Source organism: Akebia trifoliata, chromosome 8 (genome assembly GCF_017979445.1).
Source record: "Akebia trifoliata isolate Shusen 1 chromosome 8, ASM1797944v1, whole genome shotgun sequence".
NCBI classification, from domain to species: Eukaryota; Viridiplantae; Streptophyta; class Magnoliopsida; order Ranunculales; family Lardizabalaceae; genus Akebia; species Akebia trifoliata.
In genome coordinates, this window is record NC_141382.1 from 5734466 (window position 1) to 5747657 (window position 13192).

Here is a 13192-nt window from a genome sequence, read left to right on the forward strand (position 1 = left end):
AAATGAACAGTCCTTGAATTCCTTAATTGAAACAATGTGGATTAAGTGTTCTATTGATGTGGCAATATCTCAACCATCCTAAACTATTACGGGGAACTACTGAAAAAAAGTATTACAGAGTATCCACTCTTTAAAATGAAGTAGTTTCATTGGTTTGGAAAAAAATTTGCTCACAACAGTGCTCATAAAATCTAGGACCCAATCACATGAGCCTACGTGTATTGAATGATCTTCAATTTAAAAAAAACTACCTTCTAGAGAGCTTGTGAGCACCATGATGAAAAATTTGAGAGCTGCTAGTGGTACTCCAACTTTAACGTATTGCACCTCAATTAAAAATAAAGAAAATAGGTGAATGGTTGAAAATAAATAAAAATTGGGGGTGCCAATAGAAGTTCTCTTATGTTTTTTTGTTAGATTTTTTTTTTTTTTTGGTTAATAATAATTGTAATAATTGTAAGAAACAATTGAAATTGTTTGAGCGAGTGTTATAATAATTTGTAATGTTGAGATTATAATCTGAACCAAACCTTGATAATGTTTGAGGACTGTGTTTTAATCTTTAATTGGGTTGTGATAAATAGTTGAAGAAATTGAGATGTAATAAGTAAAAGTTGGAGTGCCAAAAGCAGCTCTCAAAAATCTCTCGTAGGTTTGATGCGTGAAGAGAAGCATGAATGTGGGTCCCGCCCATGTAAGAATATGAAGTCAAGGGCCACCTCTTGTCAAATTTTTTCCATGAAGTCACCCGTGAGTCTTTATTTATTGTACTGTTTTGCACATATAAAATATAAAAGGAAAATAAAATAAAATATAGAATGGATTAAGGGCGTAAAAGCAAAAAAGAAAGACAAAATATTGGGATATTATTAATTTTTTAAGATTAAAAGTAAAAAATAAAAAATAATAAAATAGATTAAAGAAGTAAAAGATTAACTCATTAATTGAGATTTTTTATTTATTTATTTTTTATATATTAAGAATTGGAACCCAGGGTACGGTTCTGATTCCTCTAACTTTAAAAGAAGAACTAACCAAAATCGAAATTGAAAAAATATGATGACTCCGGTTCTAAAAACATTAGGAACCGAACAAGAATTGACCCATTGACATCTTTAGCTTGAATAATCTCAATGTCAAATTTTTTTTTTTTTTTTTTGCCATTTTTAAATTTTTGTCAAAGTTTTTATAATTTGAACTAAATTTGTTTACTATCTCATTATCGAATTTTCCAAATGATTCGCAACTATCAAGTATGTATGTTTCTATATGACAGAATGCATGTTTCATTTTGAAAAAATTAATCGAGCCAACCATGCCATAAACCTAATTCTATAATTATATTTTTAACCAAAAGGTATATATATATATATATATATATAAAGGGGGAGAAAGAGAGTTGGGACCACGTGACAATCCTTTTTTAATATAAAGTTAGAAGTTTTGAAATAAGCTGAAGTTTTTAGAGCATGATCTTTATAATAAGAAGACCATCCTTAGAAAGAAAAAATCAGTTATTCTGAAACTTTTAACTCCATAAAAAATTGTTTATTTAATGGTAAAAATTAACCGTGAATAGTTCTTCAACTTGTAAATCACTTTTGATGGGGTTAGAAGTTCCATGATAGACGGATTTTTTTATGAAAACAATCTCCTCAGTATAAAAATCACCCTCACAAAAAATCAGCACATTTCAATACTTCTAATCATATAAAACAAAAGATTGTCAAATAAGATTTGTCTTCGGATCCCAACGCATATACATTTTCTATTTACTTGTCTACCTTTCTTGTGAATCTACATTCAACTAGGGGTATAAAAGTAAAATTATTAAATTATTCGACAAAAAAATATAATTATAAAATAAAGTATATGACCATTTTCATAAATATTAAAAAAATGATCAATTTAATAATTTATGCAAAATACATAAATGAGCATAAAACAAGTAGAATTCTTAAAAATAGTATAAGATAAAGAGGAAAATTCTAGTGTATTTCTCTTTCCATCAGTTGGAAAATTAGAAAAATCGTGAAAAATATTGGCAAAATTACTTAAATGATTTTGGCGAAAGGATTTCTTTCTAAATAATCTCTAAATTTTGTGCGATATCTTGATAGGACATTTAGTAAACTTTTCTTTCTTAATGGCCCCTTGTTACTGTCGAGTTCACAATTTTTACTGTCGAACTCGACGCTTTTTTATTTAGTGTCGAGTTCAAAATTTTTACTATCAAACTCGATGTTTTTTTATTTAGTGTTAAGTTCACAATTTTTATTGTCAAAGTCACCATGAGTTCACCACCTTTTAAATAAAAAGTAGTGAATTCGACACTGGTAAAATCCACCCATTTTTAATTTTTAAGTTTTTTCGACTAAAATATATGAAAATATTGACTAAAAACTTGAGATAATGACTTGTTTAGATGATTTCAATCCAAAACAGTCATTCTAGATCGATTTTCATCTAAAAATAAAGAAAAAAGTGAAAAAAAAATTCTCTAATTTTTTACATATATTTTTAAAATATTTAAAAATGACTTTTTCTTTCTTGTTAAATCTTTTTCCATGAAAACTCTAATTTTTGGGATGAAAATGATAAATTAAAATCGTGAGAAATATGGGAGATGAGGTCCAGCGTCTTTAAAAAAAACTCCAATTTCTATTAAGAAATTGCCCATTAAAAAAGTAGGCCTTTCGCTAGGGTCCTTTAAATAATTTTCTAAAATATGTTTGGTAGAGGTACCGCGTACGTTAACTGGCAAAGAATATGTACGGAACAAAGCAACCCCAAGAGAAAAGCAAGAAAAATAATTAAAAAAAGACCTCAAAAAGAGGAAAATATTAAAGAAGGACTTCTTTGGAGATTGTAATTTACTTTTGATACTTTATTATTATTATGAGCCAAGTAATGAGAGGGAGATTTAAAGAAACTGCGTAACAATTTCAAAGTGTGTCAGACGAGAGAGACTTTTAGAGAAAAGACTTTGACAAAATCTAAAAATCTCTAAGGAAGTGTTTGGATGTTTGCTACTGTAACTGGTTATTGAATCATAAGCTAATAAATTTATATAGTCATTCTCATGCTTCAATATGAAGTTCATAATCAATTTTCAGCCTTACCAAAAACAGAATTAATTATCTCAAAATAATTCTATCAATTTGTTTTTTAAGAAATAAAAGCACATATAATATAAAATGAGAAAGAAAAACTCAATTCCATTTTCTACCACAACCATTTCTCACTAAAATCAATTTTGAGTTTTGACAGAATTGTTACCAAACAGCCCCTTTTTATATATATATATGGTTAGGATTAGGTGACAATGCTCATTGACAATCCAATTAACAACCATTTGTTTTGTATGGGTTAGAAGTTTCAGATTGGGCTGATTTTTTATCAAGGTGATTTCTATGGGGAGGAGATCATCGTCACAAACTATATGAGGAGATCATTGTGACAAACTGTGGTGATGTGACAGATAACCATAGATTTATTTTCTCGAAATACAAATAAAAATCAACGACTCTCAATGCACTGCCATGTCACCGTAGTGTTGAACAAAGTGTCGAACGAAGGCAGTCCATCATTTTCCAATGAGAAATTAGATTTTTTGTAAAGTTAAACTCTTAGTTGACCACCATAAGCTGGTGAACATTGAAAGAAAATTAGAGATTACTTGGGGAATCAGTTCCCCCCTTTGGATATACAAAGATGAAAAGAAAGCAACTACTCTTGTCAAATACTGTTGGAAACCTTATGCAAAAAGTTAATGCCATAGACTTAAAGTCAATCCATTGTCATTTCTTTAACATTATTACATAAAACATGCCAAAAATTTCAAAAAAATTTGGTGGAAAGAGATTGATTGATCCAATCTATACGATTGGGATTGAAAAATCTTAAGAAAATATTTCAAAATTTCAAACACGCTCGTCGAAAATTAACTGGCTGCAACAATAACCTTGCCAATCAATAAGGGTGAAAGCTTGTCCACTGTTTGGATTGTAAAACCAAGGACTGAGTATTTGAGGGATAACACATGTATCTACAAAATGGTGCTATTGTGCATTTGAATTAAGGGTATGTTTGATTGCATGAAAAGTGATTTTCCATGGAATTTAAAATCCATGGAAAAATAGTGGTGGAAAATAGGTAGGATTGGAAAATCAAATTCTATTGTTTGATTTTACTTTGATAAAATCATGGGAAGATTATATGAGGAAAAAGAAGAAGAAGAGGAGGAGGAGAAAGAAGATGAGAGGAGGGGGAGAGGAAGAAGAAGATGAGGAGGAAGAGGGAGGGAGGAGGATGTGGAGGTGGTGGCGGTGGCGGCTGTGGAGGTAAGTGAGGAAGAAGATGAGGGGACAACGTGGTGGTGGTAGTGGTGGCCGAGGTGAGAGAGAGAGAGAGAGAGAGAGAAGGTGGCCAGAGATGGTGATGACGATGATAGCGACGGCGATGGTGACGACGGTTAGTGTGATAGTGGTGGTGGGGAAGAAGAAAATATGAATATGGAAAAATTGGGGATAGAAAATATGGGTGGATTTTACTTTCCCACCCATATAGGTGGGAAAATAAAATTCATTTTTTGGTGGACTTTTTGATTGAAGTGGAAAATGAATTTTCGTTTTCATGTGCAATCAAACATTTGAAAAATGTCATTTTCCATGAAAATGATTTTCCACCATATTTTCAATGTGCAATCAAACATAACCTAAGTGGTCAAGTGAACAAGAAATCCTTCCCTCATCCATATTACATCACCAAAGCATGGTACACATTATGTCATGGAGGAAGCTCACTTGAAATTTCTCTCAAAACTTTGGATAAAATAAAATTCTGTTAATCTTCTCTATAAATGTACTCAACAACTATGCATTTCTAACAATTGCTCTTGTGTTTGTCTTCTTGGATTAATATTTTAAGAACTCTCTTGCCAAATATTTATATCCAAGAAGATTAACCGATCAAAATGTTACATTCTCCATCCCACACCACTATCGATGTAAGATTCTCAAGCATTGACAAAAAAAGTCTGATTGATATAATGAAGGAAAAGAATTTGGACCTGCTTCATCAATTGGGAGGTGTCCATGGAATTGCCATGGCTCTTGAAACCGATAAGGAGAATGGAATTCAAGGCGATGCAGAGGATATCGGTTACCGACACACCATGTATGGATCAAATACATACCATAAGCCTCCCATGAAAGGCTTCTTCCATTTTGCATTAGAAGCCATGAAAGACACCACAATTATCATCCTTTTGGGCTGTGCAACACTGTCTCTCGGTTTCGGAATCAAAGAAGACGGCTTGAAAGAAGGGTGGTATGATGGGGGAAGCATATTTCTTGCTGTCATTTTAGTTGTTGCCGTTACCGCGGTCAGCAACTTCAGACAGTCAAGACAGTTCAAGAAGCTGTCGAATGTCAGCAATAATATCCAAGTTAAAATTGTGAGGAACGGAAGGCCGCAACAAATCTCAATCTTCGACGTTGTGGTGGGGGACGTTGTGCTTCTAAAGATAGGAGATCAAATCCCAGCTGATGGGTTGTTCCTAACTGGCCATTCCTTACAAGTAGATGAATCGAGCATGACAGGAGAGAGTGAACCTGTTGATGTTGACACCATTCGAAACCCATTTCTCTTCTCTGGTGCCAAAGTAGTTGATGGGTATGCTAGCATGCTTGTCACATCTGTGGGCATGAGCACAATGTGGGGCGAAGTGATGAGCTCAATAAGCAAAGATTCAGAAGAGCGAACACCATTACAAGTTAGGCTCGACAAGCTGACTTCGTATATAGGGAAGGTTGGTTTGGCCGTGGCGTTCCTAGTTCTCTTGGTATTATTGGTGCGCTACTTCACAGGGAACACAAAAGATGTGAGCGGAAATAAGGAGTTTGTTGCAAAAGAGACTAATATAAATGATGTGATGAATGCGGTGGTAAGAATTATTGCTGCGGCGATCACCATAGTCGTGGTAGCGATTCCGGAAGGTTTGCCATTGGCCGTCACTATTAGCCTTGCTTATTCGATGAGGAGAATGATGACCGATCAAGCCATGGTTAGGAAACTCTCGGCCTGTGAAACCATGGGATCAGCCACCACAATTTGCACAGATAAAACGGGCACCCTCACTTTGAATCAAATGAAGGTCACAGAGTTTTGGCTCGGTGAAGATGTCATGACAGATGATGCCGTCCCCAAAATATCTCCGAATGTTATTAAATTGCTACACCAAGGAGTTGGGCTCAATACAACGGGTAGCGTTTACAAGTCTGGTACTTCGGCAATGATGCCCGAATTCTCTGGAAGTCCCACTGAGAAAGCTATTATCTCTTGGGCTGTATTGGAATTAGGCATGGATATGGAGGATTTAAGGCGAAATTGTACGATTCTCCATATTGAACCCTTCAATTCGGATAAGAAACAAAGTGGGGTCTTGATGAGAAAAAATGGCACAAAAGCTATCCATGTGCATTGGAAAGGAGCGGCAGAAATGTTATTAGCACGATGTTCAAATTACTACAAGAGTACAGGGGAAATGAAAGTAATAAATGAAAATGAAAGAATGAAACTTCAGCAAATCATTCAAACCATGGCAGCTAAAAGTCTACGGTGCATTGGTTTCGCTCACAAACAAATTGAAGAGGTGGACGATGACCGAAAGCTTGATGAAGACGGTCTCACATTGTTGGGTTTAGTGGGTTTGAAGGACCCATGTAGGCCAGAGGTCAAAATGGCTGTGAAAGCTTGTAGAGATGCTGGAGTTAACATCAAGATGATTACAGGAGACAACATTTTCACTGCAAGAGCTATAGCCATTGAATGTGGAATACTCACGCAAGATCAGGAGTACTCCAATAATGGGGAAGTAATTGAAGGTGAAGAGTTTAGAAACTATTCATCGGAGGAGATGATGGAGAAGGTCGATAGAATATGTGTCATGGGTCGGTCTTCCCCTTTCGACAAGCTTTTGATGGTACAATGCTTGAAAAAGAAAGGTCATGTGGTTGCCGTCACGGGAGATGGAACAAATGACGCTCCAGCACTAAAAGAAGCCGATATTGGGCTCTCTATGGGTATTCAAGGCACCGAAGTGGCCAAAGAGAGCTCTGACATTATAATCTTGGACGATAACTTCACGTCCATAGTTACAGTTTTGAAGTGGGGAAGGTGTATTTATACTAACATCCAAAAGTTCATCCAATTTCAACTCACAGTGAATGTCACTGCGTTAGTGATCAATTTCATTGCTGCAGTCTCTTCGGGTGAAGTTCCATTGACGACAGTTCAATTGTTGTGGGTGAACTTGATTATGGACACATTAGGGGCTCTGGCATTGGCCACTGAGAGACCCACTAATGAGCTCATGGAGAGGCCTCCGGTTGGTCGTAAAGAGCCGCTTATTACTAATGTCATGTGGAGGAACCTCATTGCCCAAGCTCTATATCAAATAGTTGTATTGTTAATCTTGCAATTCAAGGGTAAGTCTATCTTTCATGTTAGTGAGGAGATTAAGGACACATTGATCTTCAATACTTTTGTTCTTTGTCAAGTGTTCAACGAGATCAACGCAAGGAAATTGGAGAAGAAGAATGTGTTCAAGGGGATACATAGGAATCACTTGTTCTTGGGGATTGTGGCCATAACAATTGTTCTTCAAGTGGTGATGGTGCAATTCTTGAATAAATTTGCTAACACCAAGAAGTTGGATTTGAAGGAATGGGGTTGGTGTATTGGAATGGCAGCCGTGTCTTGGCCGATTGGTTACATTGTTAAGTGTATACCAATTTCTGAGAGAGCATCACTCGGCCATCAAATGCTCTAGAGTATCTAAGGTGTGGACAATGAAGATGATGTGTTTTTTGTCCAACTCTTTACTGTATCTGTAGTAGTGTTTCCCATTAAATTCATCTTCAACAGTAGAAAAGTTCATATTTGCTTATAAGTTAGATATTAAGTTCTGATTTCGGTGTCTGTTTCGGTCAGCCTAGAAATAAAAATATTTCTTCATTTCCAGGAAGGAAACATTGGGGAATGTTACATCGAAACTGTAAATAAGATAAAAGAGCCATTAAAATGCACTCATAATTCATAAAAATATAATAAATCATATGAAATATTATGGAAATAAAGGTGAACATTTCACTACACGAGCGCACAATATGGAAATAAAGATGAAGAACATTCCACCATTTGACACAATATTTTTACAACACCACATGGATACCGTCCATTTTTACAATGTTTTTTTAACAACACCGCCTGATACCGTCGGATCTCCAAAAATTGGACGACATCTAAACGTTGTAAAAAATATTGTATCAAATAATTGTCTCCAAACCATCTTTAGGCCTAGTATCCCACTTGGGAGCTAAGCCCTTTGGCGTCCTGGCCCAATAATTTGTATATGTTTTATATTTAAAATTTACGGGCTGACCTGGGCTGTAAATAGGCTCGAATACATGAGGGATTGGACCCGAAACCAATGTGATAAGAATCAGATCAAGTCCTTATTAGATCTCAATATCAGGATTCAAACTTGATTCAATAACAACCAGATCAATTCTAGATCAAATTTGATTTGATATAGAAAATATAAATAACTGTTGAGATTTTATATTTATAAAATCTTGTATTTGATTAAGTAAAAATTTGAAAAGGTGCAAATATTTTGATTATTTATGAAGAGTTACTCTCTTTTATTTTGTTCTATGAATAGGTATACCTTCTGGATTTCATGAATAAGAATACCTATTGCCTATTCATAAATAAATAGACATCTATTTGTTAGTATCTTTGTGGGGAGACAGTTGAGTATCTCTTCAATCTCTATAAATAGGATTGACAAGTAGGCCAAATTACTCAAGTTTTCAAGAATTTAATTAAATGTTTAATTATTATTTATTTTTCAAATTATAAAACCGGAGATCACATACTGTTTCATAGGAGATTTCTCAAGATTGTTCCTTGAAAATTCTCGCCATGACATTGTTATATTGTGAAGGTTATTTTGTATGCTACCCCTTCAACAAACTCTTTTATGAGTGGGGATAATTAAAGTCTCAAATGTAGCAATATTTTCATCCCTCAAAGTTTTAATATTTTAATTTTCTTCTTCTTAAAACTCCATTTTCCCAATATAAACTCCATATATTTAAACAAAGTATAAAAGGTACACGACTTGAAAAAGAGAGGTAAATTCCATACCAAAGTCTGTCAAATTTATCCATTTTTTCACATAGTGGTACTTTCACACATTGGTTGGATCATTTTATATTAAGTTTTTTGTACCTATAAACTCTAAAGAGGTGTTCCCAATCAAAATGATGAATTTACTGGTCAATGAGTCAACTTGTATTTTATTTACAAAGATTACCAAAATAGTCATCTTGGTTTATATGGTAACTTGCAACTTTAACGTGAGAAAGAAGCAGCTTTCACCGTTTCCTCCCATAATCAACAAAACATCTAAAGAGATTCAAAATTAGAAGAAGACCGAAACAGTCATTTTGGTTTATATGGTAACTCGTAACTTTAACGATAGAAAGAGAGGAAGCTTCATCGTGTTTGTTCAAAGTATGGGTGTCAATGGGTAACCTTTTAATCCGAATTGGATCGAAATTGAATTTGATCCTTATTTATTGGGATCGATTAGCATGGAACCGAACCGATTGAGAACCAAAATTGAGAAATCTACAATTTATTGGCATGGGAGAGAAATAGAGAGAAACTACATTGGTTCAAACATTTCTTCTTGCTATCCTAACCTTTCAAACACCTCTCACTCTACATTATCCTCTTCATAGGCGAATACACGATTACTAGGCTGAATAAATTACATAATGTGTAGCTCTACTTATAGGTAGAGTGTCAATAGATTGGTTCAAATTGCATTACGATCGTTACGGGACCAATCCAATAGGGATCTGATCCAAAACCAATGTGATAAGAATCATATCGAGTCCTTATCAGATCTCAATATCAGGATCCAAACCTGATTGAATAACAACCAGTTCATTTCTAGATCAAATTTGATTTGATATAGAAAATATATATAAATAACCTGTTTATATTTATAAAACCTTATGTTTCATTAAATAAAATTTTGAGAGGGTGTAAAGATTTCGATCGCATCTCTTTGATTATCATGCACGGACAGATCTTTTGTTTTATGAAGTGGATACATCTTTTGGATTTCCATGAATGACCATAACAATTGACTATCCATGAATAGCCATCCATTTTCAAGAATTATCTGATAATTAAATTGGAAGTTACATTATAGGAGAATTGTCAAGATTGTAGGTTGATAATTTTCACTATGGCTTTGCTGTATCTTGAAAGTTATTTTGTCGACTACCCATCAATGAACTCTTTTATGAGTGGGGCAAATAAAGTCTTAAAAATAGCAATCTTTTTGCACCTCAAAGTCTTAAAATTTGAAGTTTCTTATTCTCAAAACTCCATTTTTTCAATATAAACGCCATATATTTAAACTAAAATACAACATACTTTTTTATTTTAGTAAAAAAGTATGTTGTATTTTAGTTTAAATATATGGCGTTTATATTCACACATTGATTGGATCGTTTGATATTAAGTTTTTTTCCATTTAGAATATAGTCAATTTGTTCCTCTAAACTAGGGGTGAATGGGTCGGTTCTGGTTCGGTTCGTGAGGAACTTAGAACCATAACGTTTAAATTTTTGGTATGGGTTTCAAAATAAATGGATCCGAAACCATAGAAAAATACAGGTACCCATTGGTTCCAATTCTCAAGAATCCAATAAATAAAAGTATTGCAAATTATTATAAAACTTTTTATCTTTAAAAAATCAACATATTATCTACAAATTATTAACTAAATAAACAAGTTAATGACAATAAAAATTTATCTTCTTTTAAAGTAATAGTTTTAGAAGAGAGTTCATTTTAGGCACCCATCCATAGTTAATTATCAATAACATGCATCAATTTTGAAATAAATGAATACCTTAAATTAACTATAGTACAAAAAAAAATAACAAATAAATCGGGTCTGGATACTTGTCAGAAAGAATCGATCAAGTCCAGATCCTATCAGTTTGGTTCCAGTTTAGACCCGACTATAATTGGTTCCAAAAAAAGAGAATTAGAATCAGCGTTTTCAATTTTAGTTAAATGGGTACCCATTGACACCCACACTCTAAACTCTAAAGAAGTGTCAATGACTCACCTTGTAGTTTATTTAGAAAGATAGTTAAAATAGTCATCTTGGTTTATATGGTAACTTGCAACTTTAATGTGAGAAAGAAGAAGCTTTCACCATTTCCTACCATAATCTACAAAACATGTAAAGAGATTCAAAATTGGAAGAAAACCAAAACATTCATTTTGGTTTATACGGAAACTCGCAACTTTAATGAAAGAAAGAGGAAGCTTCATCGTGCCGGATATGTGTTTGTCCACACTAAAGGTGCCAATAGGTAACCATTTAATTTGAATTGAATCGAAATTGAATTAAAGCCTTCTTTATTGGGATCGATTAGCATTGGATCTCATGGAGTCAAATCGATTGAGAATCAAAATCGAGAAATCTACAATTTATTGGCATGGGAGAGAAATAGAGAGAAACTACATTGCACTTTCTCTATTTCTTCTTGCTATCCTAACATTTCAAACACCTCTCACTCTACATTATCCCCTTCGTAGACTTGTCAATACATGGGTTTAAACCAGACTTAATCAAGTCCTAACCCGATCAAAGATGTGAACTCTACCTTAGACGAATCTTATACCCTATCGAGCCTAAGCCAATTAAGCTTAATCTGATCCTAATGAACTTGGGTTGGACTTTCGACCAAATAAAAAGGACTAAAAATGTTGAATTTAACGATAAAAATTGTACTTTTGAATTTTTTTTTTTTTTTTCTTTTTTTGTGATACTTAATGTTTATAGATGTGAGTTAAATGGTAACTATACAATATTGTTTTTCTTTAAATTAAATTTTATGCAAAAGCATGTATGTAACTATATGTAATAAATATTTCTATAAAATATAAGGAAAATACTGAAGTAACATTAAAATGTACATCGATTCTCACATCGCTAACGTGGATACATATTCAAAACCATAGATGCTTTTCATCAAGATATGAGTGAAAAGCATCTATGGTTATGTGTGCACCTCCACATCAACAATGTGAGAATCCAACTCAAAATATTATAACTATCTTAGATGAATAGAGAATTTTTAATTTTTTTACATATAATTAACCAATAGCAGGATGCCACGTGTATTGAGGACATACTTAATTTACTAAAATACCCACAATGGAGAAGCCCTCAATACACCTGTCTTGCATTTAATCATTTTTTTTTTGTATGAAAAAAATAAATCTCGAGGATACTATTAAGTCTTAGTGCAATCAATATTTGAAAGAGTCATGCGAGAGTGACCTCAAGTTGGAACCTCATACCGCACTTTTTGACGTGAAAGTGTATGAGAACTATAAATCTCTGAGGTCACTTCAGCATTATTCTATTTGAAATATACCCCTACACCTTTCCAATTTGTTAACCAATTTAAGGTGAGTGCTGATTTTGTAACTCAACCTGACTGGGTAATTCAAAAACTCATTGATGTAACAAGTACAAGAATCGTAAATTTTTTTCCCTTAAGTACACAAATTGCACATTTTTATGGGAATGTGAAGTTGTGTATCCCTAGGAAAAAAAAATATATGATTCTTGCAGGGTACACGTCAATTGAGTTTTTTAGTCACCCTATCATGTTGAGTTACAAAATCGATCATTTTACATTTAAGGTTGTTCTCTTACTATTATACCAATAGAATGTCAAACCACACGTTATTAATTCAGTTCAGATCTCGAAGGATTCAATATCTCATTAATCTCTAAAAAATATTCTCTAAATATCACATAAAGTTATGGGAAACATTCGGAGGCCCTAAAGAGAGTCAAATAGTTTTCAAAATAGGAGTTAGAAATTTGGGAATATGTTGATTTTTTATGAGGATCATGTCTACAATGAAGAGATCATCCTCACTAAAAATCAACTCATTCAAAAACTTCTAACCCTAGTTTACAAATTAAAGAATCGTGGACTGTCTGATTTTTATAAATCAATTTTAATGAGGAGATGAATCTCACTCAAAAGTCAACACATTCCAAAATGTTTGA

At 33.5% G+C, this 13192-nt stretch overlaps 1 protein-coding gene across 1 annotated transcript; it reads left to right on the forward strand.

The window, feature by feature from the left end:
- The first annotated feature begins 4849 nt into the window (after window positions 1-4849).
- On the forward strand, window positions 4850-7991 carry LOC147395694 (calcium-transporting ATPase 12, plasma membrane-type-like). Its single transcript, XM_086450828.1, has one exon. The coding sequence runs from the start codon at window positions 4976-4978 to the stop codon at window positions 7832-7834; it is 2859 nt and encodes a 952-aa protein (XP_086306954.1). The 5' UTR covers window positions 4850-4975; the 3' UTR covers window positions 7835-7991.
- The last annotated feature ends 5201 nt before the right edge of the window (window positions 7992-13192 follow it).